General features: G+C 40.1%; 1 protein-coding gene across 4 annotated transcripts in view; it reads left to right on the top strand.

The window, feature by feature from the left end:
- The window catches only part of LOC147030159 (complement C3-like), a 741,443-nt gene that overhangs the window by 128,249 nt on the left and 589,990 nt on the right, over window positions 1–23,204 (top strand). For 2 of the 4 annotated variants that reach the window (XM_085873916.1, XM_085873917.1), the window contains exon 3: window positions 5,796–5,889. In XM_085873916.1, the coding sequence (XP_085730042.1) occupies window positions 5,796–5,889 (94 nt within the window). Of the gene's footprint in view, window positions 1–3,735; window positions 3,835–3,961; window positions 3,991–5,795; window positions 5,890–23,204 lie in introns of those variants that run through there. The other 2 variants (XM_085873918.1, XM_085873919.1) reach the window with 2 other exon arrangements.

The following is a 23,204-nucleotide window of genomic DNA, read 5'->3' as shown; positions in this document are numbered from 1 at the left end:
GAGGAGGGATCTGTGGGAGAACAACGCCTGGGTGCTCCACCATGACAACGCCCTGCTCACAGTGCCCTGAGAATCCGACAGTTTCTGGCGGAGAGGAGCGTGCCAACTCTGGAGCAACCCCTGTATTTTCCAGACTTGGCCCCTTGTGATTTTGTTTCCTATTCCCCAAGCTCAAGGGGACCCGATTTCCTGATGTGGAGGCCATCAAAAGGGCCGTGATGACGGAGCTCCGTAGGATTCCAGAAGAAGCCTTCCGGTAGTGCATCGAAGCATGGAAGAAGAGGATGGACAAGTGTGTGACTGGAGGGAAACTATTTTGAAGGGGACAAGCTGTGATTTCAATATTTTTTTTTGGAATTAAATTTCTGTGAGGTCAGTCCCGTTAATTTTTAGATGGACCTCGTACATGTGTATGTGTATATGTATATACATATATATATATGTATGTATGTGTATATATATATATATATATATATATATATATATATATATATATATCGACGTATATATGTATATATGTATATATATATATATAAATATATACATATATATATATATATATATATATATATATATATGTAGACGTATATATGTATGTATATATGTTGTTCATCTTTCGGCTGCTCCCGTTAGGGGTCGCCACAGCGGATCATCCGTATGATCTGCATCGTGATTTGGCACATGTTTTACGCCGGATGCCCTTCCTGACGCAACCCTGGTCGCCTCTTACGACACAGGGATCAGGATTTGGGTTTCGCCATGATTCCGGGCTGCTCTACACCCTGCCCAGTGCAGAGCCCCCGTCCTCAAGCGATCCTCCAACCCAAGCCTCCGAGTAGCCGGATTACAGGCGCACGCCACTACGCCCGGTATATATGTATGTATATATATATACATATATATGTATATATATATATATATATATATATATATATATATATATATATATATATATATATATATATATATATATATATATATATATATATATATATATATATATACATATATATATATATATATATATATATATATATACATATATATATATATATATATATATATATATATATATATATATATATACATATATATATATATATATATATATATATATATATATATATATATATATATATATATATATATATATATATATATGTACATACATATATATATACATATATATATATATATATATATATATATATATATGTACATACATATATATATATACATATATATATATATATATATGTACATACATATATATATATATATATATATATATATATATATATATATATATATATATATATATATATACATATAAACAAACCTCGTGTTGGCGAAGTGGTTAGGGTAGCGGCTTGGGATCCAAAAGGTCCTGAGTTCAAACCCCGTTGGCCGCTTGAATTAGTACACACCAGGAGGTTGACTCAGCCTGTTATCCTTCCGAGGTCGGCGAAGTGAGTACCAGTGTACTGGGCCGGTGTATGCCCCAGTTAGAATAGGTGTACCATATCCCTGTCGTAAGAGGCGATCAGGGTTGCGTCAGGAAGGGCATCCGGCGTAAAACCTGTGCTAAATCATTATGCGGATCATTACGGATGATCCGCTGTGGCGACCCCTAACGGGAGCAGCCGAAAGAAGAAGATATATATATATATATATATATATATATATATATATATATATATATATATATATATATATATATATATATAATATATGAGGCGCCGCGAGGAGGATTGATGTCAGGGACACATCGGCCATTTTGGAGTTCATGCCATATAGCACTATTTTAACCTTTACCCTATCATCCGAGCCTATCATTATCATATCATTAAAAAATGTCACTTACATCACTCCTCCTCACGAGGCCATATATATATATATATATATATATATATATATATATATATATATATATATATATATATATATATATATATATATATATACTAGCATGGATACCCATGCTCCGCACAGGAATCCCGTGGATGACGGCGGGTCTGAAGGAGTATATGTCACAGTTAATTGTAAAATTGTAGAGGCTGCCACCATTATTATTTTTTTTTCATCACAACTATAATATTATATTTTCCCCGCCATGTTTTATATGCAGAAGACTCGAGTTCAAAAATGTTAAGATTTATTGCTGCATCAGATAAAAAACCATAATGCCTCAACAATGTGAGGCTGGTTTCATGCCATCATTTGCGACTTAATTAATTCTCATTCTCTGGCAAATTCCGTTGGTCCCATGTCAATCGGCTGAACTTGAAAAATTAACGTTACGCAATCAGGTGATGACGTCATAATTTGGAAACCGGGAAGTCGGAAGTCATTGTCTTTAATTGACTAGTATTATTTTTTCATTCTATTGCAAATGGCGTTGGCCCCATGTCAATCGGCTGAATTTGAAAAATCAACGTTACGAAATCAGGTGATGACGTCATAATTCGGAAACCGGAAGTTGGAAGTACAATTCTTTTACAGTTAGACACTCCCGGGTACATGTTCTGTCAGCATGTGATATTTGGTGAGGATCAGTCTTGTACTTTTCACGTGCATAGGTCACAGAGAAACACACACACAGACACACAGACAGACACACTTTCAACTTTATATATATATATATATATATATATATATATATATATATATATATATATATATATATATATATATATATATATATATATATATATACGTATATGTACGAGGTCCGTCTAAAAATTATGTGATTAAAAAAAAGCGACATTTTTTAATGATATGATGATGATAGGGTAAGGGTTAAAATACTGCTCTATGGCATTAACTCCAAAATGGCCGATGTATCCCCTACATCACTCCTCCTCGCGGCGCCTCATATATATATATATATATATATATATATATATATATATATATATATATATATATATATATATATATATATATATATGTATATATATCGATGTATCAATCGTCTCAAGGCTTATATATTAAGGTGACATAATGTTCAGTTTCAGTTTTATGTCAAGATGCCAAAATATATCGTTTTTCCAATTCCAACCATCAGCATTGAGCTGGACTTTCGGGAAATGGCACATGTTTGTCAATGCTATCAGAACCTGTTATGCAATGCAATGATGCACTTTAAACTTTTACGCCGCAAGGAAGTTATGCTTGGAGAACGTACTGTTCATTGAATGACAAGATGATAATTTGATTTTATGTATGTTTGTTTTCAGCACCTTAGCCGACTTTTTACTTGCCATGTCATAGTTTGATAAAATAGTTAGATGCCATTATGCACTCAGCTGCTCTTCAAACTGTTAAGAGTGAGACACATATCATGTGGATGTAACGTGGCAAATATGAGGGTGTAAACAACACTGCCTTAACAGCGGTAAGCTTTCGGAATTTATTTTCTATGGCCTTTAAAAGCTTAATTTTATTTCAACTGAATTATATACTTGAACATTGTAGAACACAAATTGTCTTATTGGCACTTTCAAAGCCTTCTGTTTTGCATTGTTTATGACACCAATATTTGATTACTGATCATCATACCATTTGTGTAATTATGAAACAAAAAACATCTTTAAAACGATTATGATCAGACAATGGAGTGGGTGCACAAAGTTAAAGAACCAGGCTGGATAATCTCTGATTGATGATTAGCAAAAATGCCATTGATTTAAAACCAAACAAGGGGTTAAATATTAGCCAAAGTAACAATGTCTATATATTTCAGCGAACCGAAAGGATATTCAGTACAAGTATCAACATGAATTCCATTTGGTATTTTTTAATAGTGCTGTCTTTAACAAATGCCACACCACAGTGAGTTTTGCCTTTTATTTGCTTTGAATGTCTTTATTCTGCCTGGCAAGAGTTAGCTTATCTATGTTCTGCATTTTGATATTAATTCTGTATTTTCATTGTTACTATTTTAACAGAATTTTGAAGATTCGCTGTGCTAATCATGTTGTTCTTTTTGTAAGTATCCAAATTTATAATGCAAAGAATAGGGAAGAAAGAGGGGAGAGGTGGAGGTGTGACATTCTGGTTAATTAACATTGTCATGAACTATTTTTGTTTCTGTGCTTGATAATTTACTTTTCTTCTGTGGATAAGGTTTCATGATGTTGAACAAAGATCTCGATCTTGTACTATGCTTGAGAAATACCAGTCTACCAAGGTTTGGAATGAAGTTGACTATTTATGAGTAACAATACCACCAAGATCATCACCTGTACTTCATGGCATTTCAGATGAAGGTTCCACACACTGTGAGGACCTGGTAACAGCTGAAAAATCAATTTTTTGAAAGGGTTGAGCAGTCTTTTTTTTTGTTTTAAAAAAATCTCGGAGGCTCATGGAAGAATGATGAAATTCTTTCATTACATGGAAGAATCATGGAAGGTGACACAGGTTAAAATGGCCAACAAAATGAGAGTTGTGCAGTGGGGCCATAGTTGGAGAAAACAAGGAAGGGAATAAATTAACAGGAAAAGTGGACAGAGGATGGGAGTAAACATAGTAAATTCAGAGAGACCATATCAACCACCGTTACTTGCACATTTCATTTGGCAAATAACTTTTGGGGGAGTAGAAATACCATTGAGGTGTTGACTTGTTCAGTGTTCAGGCTGAAGATTTTTGAAGGCAATCATGGCACGCATAAAGCTGCAGTGGCAATACCGTTTTGTATAAAGGAGTGTTTGAAGGTATTGACAGTGAACAGTGGGTCCAGGTGAGAAAGCCCTGAGATGTTGGTTTGATTGGCAGTGTGTAAAACAATGCAGTGGAATACAACACGTGTCGTCGCTTTTGTTGAGCCTGAATCTGCCATGTGAAACAACTGAAAACGCTGGATGTGACTCCTTTCCTCTCAATCCTCTTTCTTCTCTTCCGTTATTGTATCATTGTGTCTTCCTCAATGCTCGACTCTCTTCAAATCTCGAACACAACTGCCCTTTGTTCATATCTCTCTAGTCTCAAAACTCCAACTCTCTCCAGTGCATTCGTTCAATGATCGTTTCCCATGTTCCACTGATGTTTTTTGGTTCTGGATGAACTGAGAGTTTGAATCAGCCACAGATAAAGCATATGCCAATGTACGTTCAAATGTTCCTCGCCCTCAGGCTGGCAGTTAAGAGCAGATTTATTTAAAATTCAACAATACATTTTTACAGAGCTACAAAATTAAATGGCACCTGCTGAGCATTTAAACCTTTTGTGTGTGGCCCAATAATGCAATCTTTACATTGCTTATTGAACTATCATAAAAATAATACACAAACTTGTTCCGTGTACTAAATACACAAAAATCATAGTTTTCCAAACAATATTGATAAATTACGATAATGGGATGTACAGCACATACTGCAAAGTTATTATGTGTCATGTGGACTCATCAGGATTGTGTTGAAGTTTCCTTATGAATCCCATCCATTTCTTGGGATCGTCGGCTTAGGCTGGGTCTGGAGAGCGATTACTCTGGTTTGGGCCTGTTTTTACCTGGATATTGTTAAGTGCCTTTTACTGCAGTGATTTTAAATATTGAATGTACTTCTGCATTACACTGTTGCAGCTTCAAGGCTTTTTTGTTTTTAAATCATTTTTAGGTATATGTACTTTACCTTTTTGTGTCATCCTGTGGATCTCTAAGATAAGTTTCTGGAGATGTGAACAACTGTCAGGAGCATAACCATGCAACGATATTACTTGTGTAACCAAATTCCCACTCAGTTTGATTTGTATACCTGAGTCATGCCTAACACATACTTATGTGACTGCAGATTCTCACTGATTGTACCAGGCATGCTTGATGCGGATGTGGAAGAGAAGTTGGTGGTTGAAGGATTCGGCTACACCAGAGCTCAGCAAGGCAATGTAAGAATGAATGGGCACCCTTGTTTGCAAAATGTGTGGTTATTCCAAAAAGAGTAGCAGTACTGGAGACTGTCTTTTTATCCCATACATGTGGGGGGCTGAATTGAGGGATTTTATATAAGAAAAATAAAGGAAGTATGGAGGAAAAGAGAGAGAAAGGAGTGGAGCTGAGAAAGAGTAGAATGAGTGAGGAGAGAAATGAAGGGGAAAAAAGGGGGGGTGGTGATGGGGTAGTGGTGAAAAGATTGTCAAACCTTTACCATTTTTGCTTGATGTATTCAATAAATGTCTCATCATGGTTCAACTTCGCAGAAAGTGTTATGTAATATTTTCTATATAATAGGATGTGACAACTGTTTTTTATTTCACACCAACAAATACAATACTTCGCTGACGGGAATATTGGGGGAGGGAGAGAGGAGAGGGGGAGGGAGGGGAAGGAGGGAGGGAAGAGGGAGGGAAGATGGAGAGAGGAAGGAGGGGAAGGAAGAGAGAGGAGGGAGGGGAAGGAGGGAGGGAAGGGGTGGGGGGAGGGAATTTGCGGGAGGGGGAAGGAGCAGGAGAGAGAGGGGGATGGGGCGGGAGAGAGAGGGGGATAGGGTAGAGAGAGAGAGGGATAGGGGTGAGAGAGAGGGATAGGGGTGAGAGAGAGGGATAGGGGTGAGAGAGAGGGATAGGGGTGAGAGAGAGGGATAGGGGTGAGAGAGAGGGATAGGGGTGAGAGAGAGGGATAGGGGCGAGAGAGAGGGATAGGGGCGAGAGAGAGAGGGATAGGGGCGAGAGAGAGGGATAGGGGCGAGAGAGAGGGATAGGGGCGAGAGAGAGGGATAGGGGCGAGAGAGAGGGATAGGGGCGAGAGAGAGGGATAGGGGCGAGAGAGAGGGATAGGGGCGAGAGAGAGGGATAGGGGCTGGAGAGAGAGAGAGAGAGAGGGAAAGGGGTGGGAGCGAGATGCACTTTGCACAAATCACCAAGATTTATTGGGTCTGGCTCCATGCACCCATGAAGAGGCCAACACTCACATCCTACTCCACCTGGAAGATGCTGTGTGGCAAGGGCACAACAAAGTGTCAATATGCACAGTTGAAACAGATGTAATTCTGGCCATAACATCAGCCCAGCGCCTCGACATCTCTGAACTGTGGGTTGCATTTGGTGCTTGGAAGAGCTTCCAGTTCCTTGCCACTCATGAGATAGCCAGAGCACTGGGTCCTGATCAGTGTGTCACCTTGCCAGTGTTCCATGCCTTCACTGTGTGCAACACGGTGTCCTGTTTTGGAGGCAAAGGCAAGAGGACTGCATGGGACACCTGGAACACATATGGCGATGTCACCCCAGCATTCTGTGCCTTGGTTGCTTGGCCAAGCCCACAATCCATAGAGGAATGGCTGGGGTCATTGGATCGATTTGTGATCCTGCTATATGATCGCACCAGTCGCCAGAAGTGCCAACAAGGCAAGGAAACAGCTGTTCACTCAGAAAGGCAGAGCAATTGATTGTCTGACTCCGAAACAGCCTGCAGCACATAAAGAGGGCTGCCTTCCAGGCTGGTCACTGCTAGGCCCAGATGATGATCGCGGCTCCAGAGTTTCCATATCCATGTGAATGGGGGTGGAACAAGAAAGTCGAGGGAGGCTGGGAAGTATGCTGGACAACCCTGTTGGGGTTGTCCAGCATATCCAACCAAGATATTCTAGTTTTGTATTTTTAATATATTTTCTGTAATTTGTAGGATTTTTTTTCACTTGGAAGTTGTGAGTTATGATGTAAATAGAGTTGGAAAAAGTCTGATTTAATGCAATGTAATTCCAGGCTATAAGGCAACAAAAGGTGAAAAATTTGAAAGCAGGTGTAGACTTTCTTTCTGCACTGTACATGTTAGAAGCACACATAAGTTCAGAAGGAAAACCTACCACTTAGATTTCATGCAGATTTGAACGGTATCACTTTTTAATTCTCGTTATATTCAGATCTTCCGTTGTTTGTCAATTGAATATCTTCATCTTAAGCTTATTTGCCAAGTCCACTGTATCCATCGTAAAATGCATATGATTTTATTCTGTTGTTGAAATATCCAACTATATTCAACGTTTTTGCACATGTCAAAGCATCAAAAATATCAACGTGTAAACACCAAGACGTCTTTTAAAAACAATGATCCACTAAGTGCTGAAATGCACTTAATTTTCAACTTCAGTTGTTTGAACTGCACAATTCGGCATTTGTGAAATTTCTGTGCACACTCATTGATTGTTATTACCTCTGCCACAGAAGGTGGAAGGAGGTTATGTTTTCACCCCTGTCTGCCTGTTTGTTAACTTGAAAAATCGAAGATTTTTCAAGTACATTGGTCAGTCGATTTTGTTATTCTTTCTGTTTGTTTGTCTCTTTGTCAATCAGGTCACAATTCCATTCCGATCATCATGAAACTATACTAAATTGTAGAGGTAGTTTCAACTGAGAAGTTTAATTGATTTTGAGGTCAAAAGTCATCTTGAGGTCAAATTTATAAAATCGTCATTTTTCATGTGATTGACTTGAAAGTTGAACTGGATTTGCATAGTCCATCACTGAATTGGGAAAGCAACTATTTTTGAGGTCAAAAGCTCAACTCTTTTTGAGGTCAACTCAATGTCAAACTTCTAAAATCATCAAATTTCATATGAAAAATCATCAATTTTCATCAGCTAAACCTGAAAATTAATCTATAATTGCATCGTGTATCACTGAATTTGGAAAACAACTATTTGATGTCAAAAGGTCAAAGGTCACCTCAAGGTCAAACTTCTGAAACCATCAATTTAAATCTGAAAAATAATCGATTTTCGTCTGATTGACCTGAGCTTTGATGAAGATTGTAAATTAAAATCTTCAAGAAATGGACAATTTGATGTATCCATGGCAACCTTTTGCAAGTTTTGGGGGTGGGGTGGATTTTTTTGGGGGGGTGGATTTTGCAAGTATCATGCTCTGCATGATCTTTTTCTTCTTTGTTTTTCTGTTTGCTTGTTTGTGTGCCGGACATGTCAAAATGTTGTGGACAGATTCGGATGAAATTTGGAGGGCAGGTTGGGTGTGTTACAAGGATGACTGATTCGATTTTGGTGAAGATCTGAATCTGGATCCGGCTCCTGAAATTTTAAAAGTGATTCTTCACCATTGAGACAAAGGGCCAAAAACGATATATAGCAAGATATCTCAAAAAGTTGTGGGCGGATTTGGATGAAACTTGGTGGACAGGTTGGATGTGTGACAAGGACAAATTTATTCGATTTTGGTGTAGATCCAGGTACAATAGTATTTTAATTTTTTGAAGTGATTCTTCACCATTGAGAGATTGGGCCCAAAACAATAATATAGCATGGTATTTCACAAAGTTATTGAGCCCGATATGTTTTCCTGGATCAGGTGATGCATGGCGGAGGTATGCGCTCTACCGAGTGCCCTTCCAGCTCAGAATTATTTTTGTTGCATCACACATTTTGTCCATTCAAAAGTCTTCATCATCATCGGACAGTTCCATTATATCATCCTGGCATTAACTTGTGTCCAGCAAGCATCCGAGTCCTCATCTTCACAACAAATAATAAACATAATATGATCCGGGAATGGGATTTTTGTCCACTGAACAGACAGATCAGCTATGCAAACATACAAAGATGGGTTTTGGGCATCAATCAAGGAAACGGATGACAATCTCCGTAAGCGGCAGACATAGTTGGCTCGCTGGGTGAGCAAGACCAAACTCTTCTTCACAGAGGGGTAGCAGAGAGAGTTGAACTGTTTGTCCATATATGTTATATTTCTCCTAGAATATCTGCTGCAGTGATGTGTTCGCACTCTCTGATCACTTTCGACCATACATTATGCAGACGTATGCCTCCAACACACCCATTACTCCATAGTCTATGTTTAAATCTGATCCAAGCTCAACAAACCCAATGATATTCTTGGGTTTCTTTTGCAGGAGCAAGAAACAGATCTTCTTCCCCTTTTGAAAAAAAGCAGACACATAATAATTGCCTGTGAATGCATGTAGTCCTACCAAAGCCTTCTTGACAGGAAAAGACTGGTCACAGCTTGCAATATTAAATATTTTTCTGTTGTTTTAATGACCATTATCCAGATGTATGCCATGTTCAACCTCAGGAAAAAGTTCCTGGAGAATAACTGATATACAGTGGGGAGAACAAGTATTTGATGCACTGCCGATTTTGCAGGTTTTCCCACTTACAAAGCACGTAGAGGTCTGTAATTTTTATCATAGGTACACTTCAACTGTGAAAGACGGAATCTAAAACAAAAATCCTGAAAATCACATTGTATGATTTTTAAATAATTAATTTGCATTTTATTGCCTGAAATAAGTATTTGATACATCAGAAAAACAGAACTTAATATTTGGTACAGAAACCTTTGTTTGCAATTACAGAGATCAGATGTTTCCTATAGTTCTTAACCAGGTTTGCACAGACTGCAGCAGGTATTTTGGCCCACTCCTCCTGACAGATCTTTCCAGATCCGTCAGGTTTCGGGGCTGTCGCTGGGCAACACAGACTTTCAGCTCCCTCCAAAGATTTTCTATTGGGTTCAGGTCTGGAGACTGGCGAGGCCACTCCAGGACCTTGAGATGCTTCTTACAGAGCCACTCCTTAGTTGTCCTGGCTGTGTGTTTCGGGTCATTGTCATGCTGGAAGAACCAGCCACGCCCCATCTTCAATGCTCTTGTTGAGCGAAGGAGGTTGTTGGCCAAGAACTCGTGATACATGGCCCCATCCATCCTCCCCTCAATACGGTGCAGTCGTCCTGTCCCCTTTGCAGAAAAGCATCCCCAAAGAATGATGTTTCCACCTCCATGCTTCATGGTTGGGATGGTGTTCTTGGGGTTGTACTCATCCTTCTTCTTCCTCCAAACACGGCGAGTGGAGTTTAAACCAAAAAGCTCTATTTTGGTCTCATCAGACCACATGACCTTCTCCCATTCCTCCTCTGGATCATCCAGATGGTCATTGGCAAACTTCTGACGGGCCTGGACATGCGCTGGACTGAGCAGAGGGACCTTGCGTGCGCTGTAGGATTTTAATCCATGATGGCGTAGTGTGTTACTTATGGTTTTCTTTGATACTGTGGTCCCAGCTCTCTTGAGGTCATTGACCAGGTCCTGCCGTGTAGTTCTGGGCTGATCCCTCACCTCTCTCATGATCATTGAGGCTCCACGAGGTGAGATCTTGCATGGAGCCCCAGACCAAGGAGATTGACTGTTATCTTGAACTTCTTCCATTTTCTAATAATTGCGCCAACAGTTGTTGCCTTCTCACCAAGCTGCTTGCCTATTGTCCTGTAGCCCATCCCAGCCTTGTGCAAGTCTACAATTTTGTCCCTGATGTCCTTAGACAGCTCTCTGGTCTTGCCCATTGTGGAGAGGTTGGAGTCTGATTGATTGAGTGTGGACGGCTGTCTTTTATGCAGATAACGAGTTCAAACAGGTGCAGTTAATACAGGTAATGAGTAGAGAATGGGAGGGCTTCTTTAAGACAAAACTAACAGGTCTGTGAGAGCTGGAATTCTTACTGGTTGGTCGGTGATCAAATACTTTTTTCATGCAATAAAATGCAAATTAATTATTTAAAAATCATGCAATGTGATTTTCAGGATTTTTGTTTTAGATTCCGTCTTTCACAGTTGAAGTGTACCAATGATAAAAATTACAGACCTCTACGTGCTTTGTAAGTGGGAAAACCTGCAAAATCGGCAGTGTATCAAATACTTGTTCTCCCCACTGTATGTTTGTCTCCAGCTGGTGAACATACAATGACAGGACTAGGACTGGTTGTGACAGCATGTTTGACCTGAAGGGCTATTTTGGGTCAGCTTCTTCATTGTCAGAAGAAAGGACCTCAACAACTGTTGTTGATTCCTTTGTTATTCGACAGCACTTGTTTTATTTAGAGAAGGAGATCTTCTAGTTGTTCAGCAATCCATGACGATTCTCATCACACACCAGAAAGATCAATTAAACCATCCATTCCTAGTTCGATCCATGTTAGGTGTTGAATCAATCACAACTCATAAAAAAAAATTTGATATCCTGTCGGAGATAATTGGCCTTCAAAGTTCAGCTGAGAATCGCCAGGAGTCATGCAGGCCATTTGAAATCAAGAAACCGGAATAGTATGTCCAAACAGTATTGACTGTCCTGGCTAATGAGTTTATCAACCTTTTCAGTGCTGACCTTGATGTTTCAAGGTTGTACAACTTATCTTCATGAGCACCTGTTGTGTCCGAAATTGAGATGAGCCTCACAGGTGATGGAACAAGGAAAAAAAGATGTTGAAGCCTTCGCCAAAGAGAGGCTGGAAGAAGACCATATCAAATTATTTCACCCTTCTGCTAAAGCATCACTTCAAACCTTCAAGGATGCAAACAAAAAGGTGACGATATCTGTTAAAGGCAGATTAAAAGAGCTGACAATTAAAAGACATACAGGGTGTTTCAAAAAGATGGATACAACTTTAACTTCCTGCCATTTCTTTGTTTTTTCACCTATACCATTTTCCTTTTCAAGGTTTGGTGGTGTTGAACTGGATTTGCATAGTCCCAGATGATGATTCACAGAAGATACATTTGCATAGCATAAGTTCATTGCATTGAACTGATTTGCATAGTGTTGAACTGGAAGAGCATGAGACCTACAATATGCCTGGTGATGGCTTAATGGTTAGGGTGGCGGGCTTGGGATCCGAGGGTCCTGAGTTCAAATCCCCCTGAGCTGTTTAATTCATACCAGGTGGGATTAACTCGGCCTGTCATCCTTCCGGGGTCGGCAAAATGAGTGCTAGCATGCTGGTATACTGTGTCGGAGAGGTGACCCATCCAGGATTGTGCCCAATAGCCAAGGAGACTGCTTCGGCAGCACCAACGCTCTGCACAGAGTATGGTCCCAATGGATGGATGGATGGTGGTGTTATCATGATATTTTTTCCTTGGGATTTCTAGCTCCTAACTCAACTATGCCATTGACAGTGAAGCAGAAGACAAACATGGTGGCTCTGTGGTGTGAGATAATCATATGTGGACACCCGCCGGAGGTTCTGCCGGGAATACGACCTCAGAACACGTGATTGACCCACAAATTGTGCCATTCAATGTATTGTAAAAATGTTTGAGCACAAGGGTACAGTGGTGCACAGCCAGAGCAAGGGCAACAGTGGCAGACCAGCATCAGTAACCAAGAACCAACCAAACATCGACACCGTGCAGGATTCTGCAGTGGACAGTCCCAAGAAGTTCCACTGCTGGTGTTCCCAGGAGCTAGACATCCAACCAACATCAGTCTGGTGTATCCTCAATTAGAAACCGAAGCTTTTCCTGTACATCATCTCTATTAGGCATAAACTGAGGCAAGATGACATGAGAAGGAGACTTGATACGTGCAATTGGCTCAGTGACAGGGTGGATACCAACTGCCCTGCCACACTGGATGATCTGAAACAGGAGATGTTAGACTACCTCCAGGCAGTGCCACATGAGACCTACAATAAAGTTTGACAGAACTTTGGAGTCAAGATCAATGCCTGTCTGAGCCGTGGAGGGGCACACATCAAAAACGTCAATTACAAGGATTTTCCTTAAATGCCAATTTCAGACCTTGGGGTCTCACGAACTCTAACAGTGACTTTGTGCAATAACAATCAGAGATAGAAAATTCCATGTCATAAGCTTTCAAGAAATGTTTGGTTCACGTTCCTGAGGTTTCTGTTTCTTCTTTGTAAATAAACATTTAATGATGCATCACTCTTTTTGAAACACCCTGTACTGGGAAAACTCGTGACCTATTCAAATAAACACAATGCTTCTGTGGACATTGACAAAGTTTTGTGTTCCTGTTTTGGGCCCACACCATTGTATCTTGCACATCCAGCTTGAACAAGAATATAAACAGTGAAGAGCAAGCTGCTTGACTTTTAAATGAAAACTGTAAACTGTTGGACCCAGATGTGCTACCAGCAAATAAATTTCTGTCTCTCTCTGCTGATATTATTGATCTGATGGCAACAGTAGGGATCATTACACAGATTCCTGAGATGTTTGAATAATTGGCCATAAAAATTTTCAACCTTCTTCCCACCAGAAACACAACAGAATAGAAATTATTAATGATATGCATCGTGGACAAATCAATCAAGGAGGGAGAGAGAAGTGAAAGGGAATGTTGCAAACAGTACATTATAAAAGGCCCCAAGCCAAAAGTACCAACTAACTTCAATAATTTCCTTTCAAACAGATACAGCTGATTTAATTGATCCTGCAGGTGTGAAAGGAGAATCATCATACATTGCTGGCCAAACAGAATATCTACTTCTCTGAAATGGAAAAGTGCTACCTGACAACAAAGGAGTCAACACCAGTTGAGCTCCTTTACTCTCGCCATGAAGAAGCTGATACCAAAATAGCCCTTCATGTCATACATGCTGTCACAACCAGTCCTGGTCCTGTCATTGTATGTTCACCATCTGGAGACACTGATATATCAGTTATTCTCCAGGCACTTTTTCCTGAGGCTGAACATGGCATATGGTCATGGACACAGCTGAACATGGCATATGGTCATGGACAATATAATGGTCATGGACACAGCAGAGCAATATTTAATATTGCCAGCTGTGACCTGTCTGTTCCTGTCAAGAAGGCTGTGGTCAGACTACATGCCTTCACAAGCAATGATTTCATTCTCCTGCAAAAGGATCCCAAGTACATTGATGCTTGTTGAGCTTTCATCAGATTGAAAAGTTGACGATGAACTAATGGACGTATTGGAGGATTATGTCTGCATGATGTATTCGAGAAAGTGATTGGAGAGTGCGAACACATCATGGCAGCAGATATTCTGGGAGAAATATAACAAAGATGGACAAATAGTTGACCTGTCTGCTACTACCCTGAAAGGAGAGTTTGGTCTTGCACACCCAGCGAGCCAACTATGTCTGCCGCATATGGAGATTGTCATCCGTGGCCTTGACCGATGCCCTGAACCCATCTTTTTATGGTTAGACAGACAACATGTCTGTCCAGTGGACAATAAAACCCATTCCTGGATGATATTATGTCTATTCTCTATTGTGAAGATGAGAACTAGGATGCTGAGCTGGAAAGAGTGAATGCCAGGAAGATATAATGGAACTGTCCGATGATTATGAAGACTTTTGAATGGACAAAATTATGTGCATGTGATGCAAGAAAAACATCCAACGCATTCTCTTGCTTGTCATTCAAAGCATTCCTCCACTGCAGAGCATTCATCCAAAGACAGCCTTAACCTCCTGATTGTGGTTAAAGGCATCCATGTGAGTAGTGTCAAAAGGGAGGGTTTGGTGCAGTAATGTGCCCCATTTCTCAAAGTCTAAATATTCGCTTGCTTACGCTCACTCATATTTCTCCTTTTTCAAACAGGAACACATTACCTCATCAAACACCTCCCTTTTGACACTACTACCCCCCTGTGGGGCTGGCCTTCACCTACCTTTCATATGATCATTTATTTAACCAAATTGAGTAGTCAAATAGAGATTCTATAAATATTTGTTTATGTTTTGTTTTAAGGAATAACATAATTTTCTAATAACGCTCATCACCATCGAGCTTCCCTGAACTTGGTTCTTGGTTTAAGTATCTTTGTTGAGCAGAGAAATGATGTCCCTTTTTTAGATCCTTGTGGAGGATCTCTAAGTCTTACTCACGTTGTTGTTCTTCATCTTCTTCTTGTGGACTTTTTTGTTTCACAGCCTACAGTTTTCATTGAAACTTCCTGATACTTGGCATATATATATGTAAAAATACCCTGCGCAGACAGTAACCATCTCCGATTTTGAAAATTCCTCCTAGAAATAAAGTTATGACGTCAAAATATCTCCGCTAATGGAAATCGCCTAAAAAATTATCTCCGAAACTAGGCAAGCTTTTTGAATTATGTTTGTGGGAATCGAACAGGGCATTAGCAGAGATGAATTACCGCACATATGATACATCACTATGACGTCATATCAATTTTTATGACGTCATTCCTATTTTTTGACATTTTTTTGTTTCACAACCCAGAGTTTTAATCAGATCTTCGTGAAACTTGCCATGTATATGCAGAAAGCCCACGAGCAGGCAGTAACCATCTCCGATTTTGGAAATTCTTCCTAGAAAAAAAGTTGACGTCATAATATCGCCGCTAATGGAAATCGCCTATACCATTATCTCCGAAACTAGGTAAGCTGTTTTGAATTTTGTTTGCGGGAATCAAGCCGGGCATTAGCACAGATAATTTATCGCAAACCTGATACATCACAATGACGTCATATTCGTTTTTATGACGTCATCATTAAGAGGATGAGGATCTTAGCTCATTTGAGCTTGTTAATACTCTTGTCTGAGCACCTCCTGAAGAACACATCATTTTGATACCACTCATAGATGAGGTGGATTGTTATGCGAATGACCTCCACAAGCAATGGACACCACAGAAGAAAGCCAGTTAAACTCTTAGCAAGAGCTGAAATTGTTCATAGTGATATTGCCAATGTTTCACTCTTTGGCTTGAGATAAAATTTTAGGATAAAAGATTTTAGCAATTTTTAACTCTTTGACTTGAGATAAAATTTTCTTATAATATTTACCAATGTTTAACTCTTTGGCTTGAGATTTAAAAAAAATTTCACAGAACATACATTGAAGATTCACATTAGATACACCATTATTTTAACTCTTGGGCTTGAGAAGAAATGTTGCAGAAAATCTGTCAATTTTAAACTCTTTGTCTTGTGAATTTTTTTATATCTTATATAATGTCAAAGAAGAGGAAAAGGAAAAGGAAAGTGCCATTATTTATATTTTTTTCATTCAAACTTATATTTCAATCCATTTAAACCCATAAAGTAATGTATTTATTCCATCACTCATATATATTTTGTCATCAAATGCTGTTAGAGCTTTCTTACTAAGTCTCTGAGAATATTTCATGTTTATAATTTCTAATAAGATCCATCTCTCTATAAACATCTTTTCTCTTCCACATACATTCAAGGTAATGTTGAAAGTTCATTGTCTCTTTTAATACACTCTTCTTCAGACCTTTAAGTTTCCTTTCACATTTGAATTCATTTAACCCTCGAGTTAGGTATTTATAAACATATGCCTTTGATCTAACACTTCCAAATTCACTTAGTATCTTTTCACCTAATTCATCTTTAAATTTAACAATAACCTTTTTATTCTTATTTGAAAAGAGTGGGTTATTAGAATCATAATTACTTATATTATAAATATCTTCATCTTTTTTCATATCTTTATAAACACCAACTGTAGTTATCTTTCGTATGAAGCTATCCATCTCCATATATAGCAATACTTCCAGTTCCTGGTTTTGAGACGACGGCTGGTTTTCTCAGGGGTCTCTGCTGACTTTCTCAAATTTAAGTTTCCGGTCATTATTTGTCACGTTTTGACTGTTAATTTTTGTTACCTACATGTTTACTGTGTGTTTCTAGTTCAGTTTTGCTTCAAAATTTGTGCAATTTTGTGAGTGTTCGTCTATCTTGTCTCATCTTCCAGATCTGTCTCATCTCATCTGTCTCATCTTTCCTTGAGGCCTACCTGTCTTTCCAGTCTCGGTGCTCGATCGTTATTATTTGTATTTGCTCCCTATTACCATCAGTTCTTATTTTCTCCACTTTTCCCACCCCTTCTATCCCACCCAACTACACCCTCTGTTTTTTGTCTTGAAATTTAAAAAAATGGAACAAAAAACACAAAAACCCTTTCTCACTTGATACCTCTTCCCCACGTATCCATGAGTACCGACTGTTCTTCCTCCACCTGCCATCATACCACCTTACTTCTATTTGAGACAACCCACTTTCACCATTACCTTCACGATGTATTTCTACAACCTTCCATTCCCTAATGTTACCTAGTCTTCAAAAATCCATCAAAAAAATAAATAAATTTCCTAACATCCTTTCAAACTATACACCTGAAACCACATGTTTCTCTACCCCTTCCTCTTCCTGCAACTTTTCATCGACCCATCAGTTTTCATCTGTGTTTACTGATACAGATTCACCATACACCTTCACAATTTTACTTCAACCTTTCCTTTACCTAATCTTCACAATCCTTATCAAAAAAAATAATGATAATAATAATAATTCACTTCAAACTACGCACCTCCCGAAACCACGTGTTTCTGTTGGGATTGTTTCTACCCTCTACGTTTGCCGTTCCAAATTCACCATTCACCTCCAGATTTTTCTTCAACATTTCCTTTTCAGAATCTTATGCAATCCTTATCAAAATAATAATAATAATAATCAAAACAAGTCTGAAGACGACAATGGTTCACGAACGGTATTTGACGATGTAGATTGTTTCAGAAGTCAAGGATGAGACAATGTGATAATTTTTGACCAAGTTATAAAAATGATCAACATGATGTGGTACGAGTGACAGGTTATTAGCTGCAAAATGTCGAAAACCCGGTTTTGTTCAACAACTTTCAAAATTTGACCTTTGCATAACCTTTAAAGGTCACATAACAATGTTGTGGATATTAAAATAAGGAAACAAGATACGTGCTATAGCTTATTGGAGTTGGTTCGACGAAAAAGGTTGAAAACCCAGTTCGATTCCCACAATTTTGAAAATTTGACCTTTGTGGCCTTTAAAGGTCAAAGGTCAAGGATTATGACCTTTGGTGCAAAACATCCTCTGGAACATTCCAGGAACAATATATTGTCATATAGGCTATATGGCATTTCGCACTCCTCGGATTATCCATACTTTGATGAAATCAGCGTAAAAGCAAACTTGAAGGGGGCGCCACGGGCAAGGTGTTCGAGATAGAGCAAAATGGTTTCAAGACTTTAGGTGGGGAATGACCTCAAGATTATGCATAAAAAATATTTTCATCCTAGCTCTCAAAGTTTGGGTAGTCGTATGATTTTTATGTCAAAATTAGCAATTTTCTGAGTTTTTGACCTTGTGACCTTGACCTTGGGATGACAATGAAAAATCGGACGACAAGTTTTAGACAATTCATTTTCCTATTCAAATACCGAAGAATCCATTCCATTCAGTCAATTCCCGAGGAGAAGATAGATTTTTAATCCGACTACCCCCTAAAAATGGCTATTTTTTGGGCGTAGCACACCCTCATCCAGGAAAACACAACGAGACATTGATATCGAACACATAACCAAGTTTCATCAAGATCGGATCAAAGTCCACGGAGTTATGCTCTGGACAGACAGACACACAGACAGACAGACAGACACACAGACAAAACGAATATAGTGGTCACTCTGGCTGGCGCTCGTGAACCCAGAAGAAAAACGGTCTCATATAATGCTTCAACTTCCTATTTCATACGTGTGGTTCTCGTTACTGTATCATAATTCACTACTTTTTTCTATTTCAACAGACTGCTCTCTATTCGTCCTTTACTTCATCTCATGTCTAAAAAGTCCAACTGCTACAACATTTCTTCTCTCCATTCTCTTAATTCTCCTTTATTGTATCCCTCACGTAAAGTCCTAAGTCGCATCTCTAAACTAAAAAAAGAAAAACCCAGTTTGCAATGCATGTTCGTGTTCCATCAATCGTCCTTTTTTTTTCCCAACTTCAGTGCCAATTCACCCATGTCACCCCTCCCTCTCAAAGCAACCTTCACAGTTTTCCCCTCCAGGTCTCCTCTCACCTTTCTCAAAAACTCCCCGCTCAACTTTCTCCCCCAACTCTCCCCACTCACCCTTCTCCCTCCAATCACCCCCACCCTCAATCCCCCTTCTCAAAGTTCCCCCCCCCCCCCACCTCCACAAAGCTGCGGCCTTCCCCTGCCATTTCTCCTCCATCTTATCACTCCACCTCCTCCAATCCTCCACTGCCATCTACCCCCTCTCTTATTGCTCCCCATTGTACCTCAAACCGGCACCACCGAGCCTTTTCTCCTTATCCGGCCCTCTCCCCGAGCTCTTCTGCAATCCCCCACACACTTTCAACAACTCTCCTCACCTTCCCCCCCCCTCCCCTCCCCTCCCTCATCCTTAAGAGTGCGGACCTCCAACAGGGCCTTTACTCAAACCTGACATCTTTGCATACAGGTTGCCACTGACAAACCAGACATAATCTGCTTAACAGAAACTTTCCTCCTTCAAGACATCTCGAACCCCCAAGCATCTCTCCCTGGTTACTCCCTCCTTCAGTATTACAGACCTGAGCCTCGTCCTCGTGGCGGGGATATTGTATTCCTCACTCTCCATACACTACCCTCACTCCCCCACACCGCCAGGAATACCTCTGCCTTCGGCTTCCCTCCACTCCAACCTCATGTTTATATATGTGCTGTACCATCCACCACACAGTGATGACTCCATTTACACCACGCTGTCTGTAATCATGGACCAACTTCTATCCTCTCATCCCAACAATCTCTTCCTCATATGTAGTGACTTCAATTGCCATCATGCCAGTTCCTTGGGTGTGGGTACCTCCCTCACCTGCCATGGCATTTCAGCAAAAGACTTCTGCGACTCATTGGGACTGACTCAATCGGTCAACTTCCTGACCCAGATCTTAGCCAATGGTACTCCATCTATTTTGTATCTGATTTTGACCAATTTCATTGAAAATATGTTGTTCTTCCATTGCTCCAATTATTTAATCTGACCACATGCTTGTCAAAGTAGACATCTCTCTGGCTGTTATTAGAGAACTACCTCAGCGCCGTCGACTCTGGAATTTCACTAAGGCTGACAGGCAGGGTCTTCAAGCTGCCCTCAAACTTCTAGACTGGTCTCCCATCTCTACTTTCTCCAAGATAAACTTGTCCTGGGAATTCTTTGAAAGAAACTTGCTCTCTCTCCTGCACAGATTTATCCTCTCTCGTCTTTAGCTGTCCTACCCTTCCGCTCACCTATGGTACACTGAAGGTTGTGACGAGGCAGTCATCCAGAAACAACTTGCCTTTGCCTCATGGAAAGCAAATCCAACTGAGGGTAAACTCAGTTCCTTCCATAATGTTTGGAACAAGTGTGTGTCTCCCCTCAGGAGAGCCAGAAAACAACATCTTTCAAATCTCAAGTCTGAACTCTCAAACCTCTTACCCTCCTCCAAATTCTGGTGGCATCTAGTTAAATCTGTTTCTGGTGTATGTTCCCCCTCTATCCCCTCTCTTACCTCAAATGGCCGCATCGCTGACACCTCACGTGAAAAGACTGAATGCCATGCAAAGTCCTTTCTCAGCCCTCCTGAGCTGACCACATCAAAAGCTTTCGTCCGCAGCCTGATAGAGTACTGCTCTCCGCTTTGGGCTGTTGCTCCTGCCTCTAACCTTTCTCAGCTTCACGCTGTGGAAACCAAGGCATTTTGGATCATTGACATCTCCCGCGATGAGGATGAGTCTTTGGGCCTCTCACTCTCTCACCGCAGGCACGTCGGTGGTCTTTCTGTCTTCTACCGTCTTCTCTCCGGTCTCGCCCCCCCCTCCCTGCTCTGTCTGCGATTTGTCACCACCATATTTCCGCAAGGTGCTCAAGGTCTGCCAGCAACCCCCTTCTGGTAAAACTACCAAAATCATGAATCACTACTCACCTTCACTCTTTCATTCCTCTTTTTCCCCACCTTTGGCATAAACTCCCTCAATCTGTTCAATGCCAATCTTTCCTCCAGGCCTTCAAAACAGCTGTTCACCACCACCTCTTATTGTCCCCCATCCAAATACTCAATCTTTTCTACCCCCGTTAATCCACCCCAAACCCACCTCCTTCAAATTGCCTGCTTTCCTTCCTGAAAGCCTCTGTAATATCTATCTGGTACCACATGCTTCCCGCCCCATCCCTCTCTTCCAAAGATCTCCTAATGTCTCTCTTCCCCACTGTTTTGTCTTTCCCACTCCCACCCCTCTTGTCTCATGCCCCCCTTGCTGTGCATTGTGTGTTAGCTCTCATACGAACGTTGACAAGGTATACAATATATATATATATATATATATATATATATATATATATATATATATGTATATAACATTAGAGGGTGTGACGTGTATCAGAGTGAAGAAGAGGCCGCCATAATAGTTACGTTGCATTGCTGAATGACGCTTCATTATATGGTGATCAATAAAGCCTCCATCTCCAAAATTGTGACTCAACATCGTCTTATTACAGTGTATAAGGGTGGTTGGTGTGTAAGACTGCTTCAGTGGCGCTAACTTCGGGATTAAAAAAAAAGATCTTTAGAATTTCTATTTAATTATAATTGAACTGCAGGAGGGCCTTGCCATTCATGGGTTTCCCCTTTGTGGATTTGCTCTGTCTCGATGAAGTTATTGAGGAAAGGTTTGTGGACTGCGGTCAATGTGCTTAAATAATCGCATGTTGGTGAACTATTTTTTCCACATTTATTCACCGAATTAACATCGGCTGTCAACACAATAACCCCCTCAAACTCTCAAACATCATCACCATCATCTCTATCAACTCTTCTTTATCGTCGCAATCAACATTGCTATCACATTATTGGATCAAGTTTATCATTATTATCAAAGGTAAGTTTCATGATCTTTACTCAAGAAAATAAACTTTATTTTATCTTCTTAATAACTCTTTTATTCATGAAAATAAAAGCACAAAAACATGTGGAAACATTGAGAGTACAGTTTGCACAAATTTTAAAGTTGAGGTCCGTAACCATATTTTCCCGAGTACCCCCTAAGTTTGCAGATTTGCAGTTCACGGGGATTTTTAAGAACGTAATCACTGTGAATGGCAAGTCCCTCTTGTATATGCTTGAACACTGTGCGGGGTATTGTGTTCGATTATCTCTAGTTTTATTTATGGTTTTTTTGTGCATGTTGCGGAATAAAATGCTTTACGGTGGCCGGAGTGCAAATCCTGCCACCGACCTCCTATAAATGGCTAACCCAAAAGCTGGAGGATATCTGCAGACACAGTTGGGCACCAGATATGGATGGCCATTGCCTCACGAGGAGCTCCTCCGTCCTTTGACAGGTTTTGTTTTTAATCCTGCTGGGTGTCCATATCCATACATCCTCCTCCATACAATCCATACAATCCTGCTGAGCGTCCATATCCATACACCAGGAAACCTGGGGGGGGGGGGGAGTCGGTTTAGTCGCCGACAACCAGACTATGAAAATGGTAAAGACAGGTTTACATTGTACCTGTAGCAAGTCACAGATCTGAGCTGGCCTGATCTGATAATAATTACCACATGTATTGATTGACAACTTGATCAAATCAGATGTCACACCGAAGCTT

This window comes from Eptatretus burgeri, chromosome 3, assembly GCF_056783735.1.
Source record: "Eptatretus burgeri isolate ZD-2024b chromosome 3, Ebu_testis_v1, whole genome shotgun sequence".
Taxonomy (NCBI): Eukaryota; Metazoa; Chordata; class Myxini; order Myxiniformes; family Myxinidae; genus Eptatretus; species Eptatretus burgeri.
Note: the sequence above shows the minus strand (reverse complement) of the source record. Positions and strands in the feature narration are given on the sequence as shown.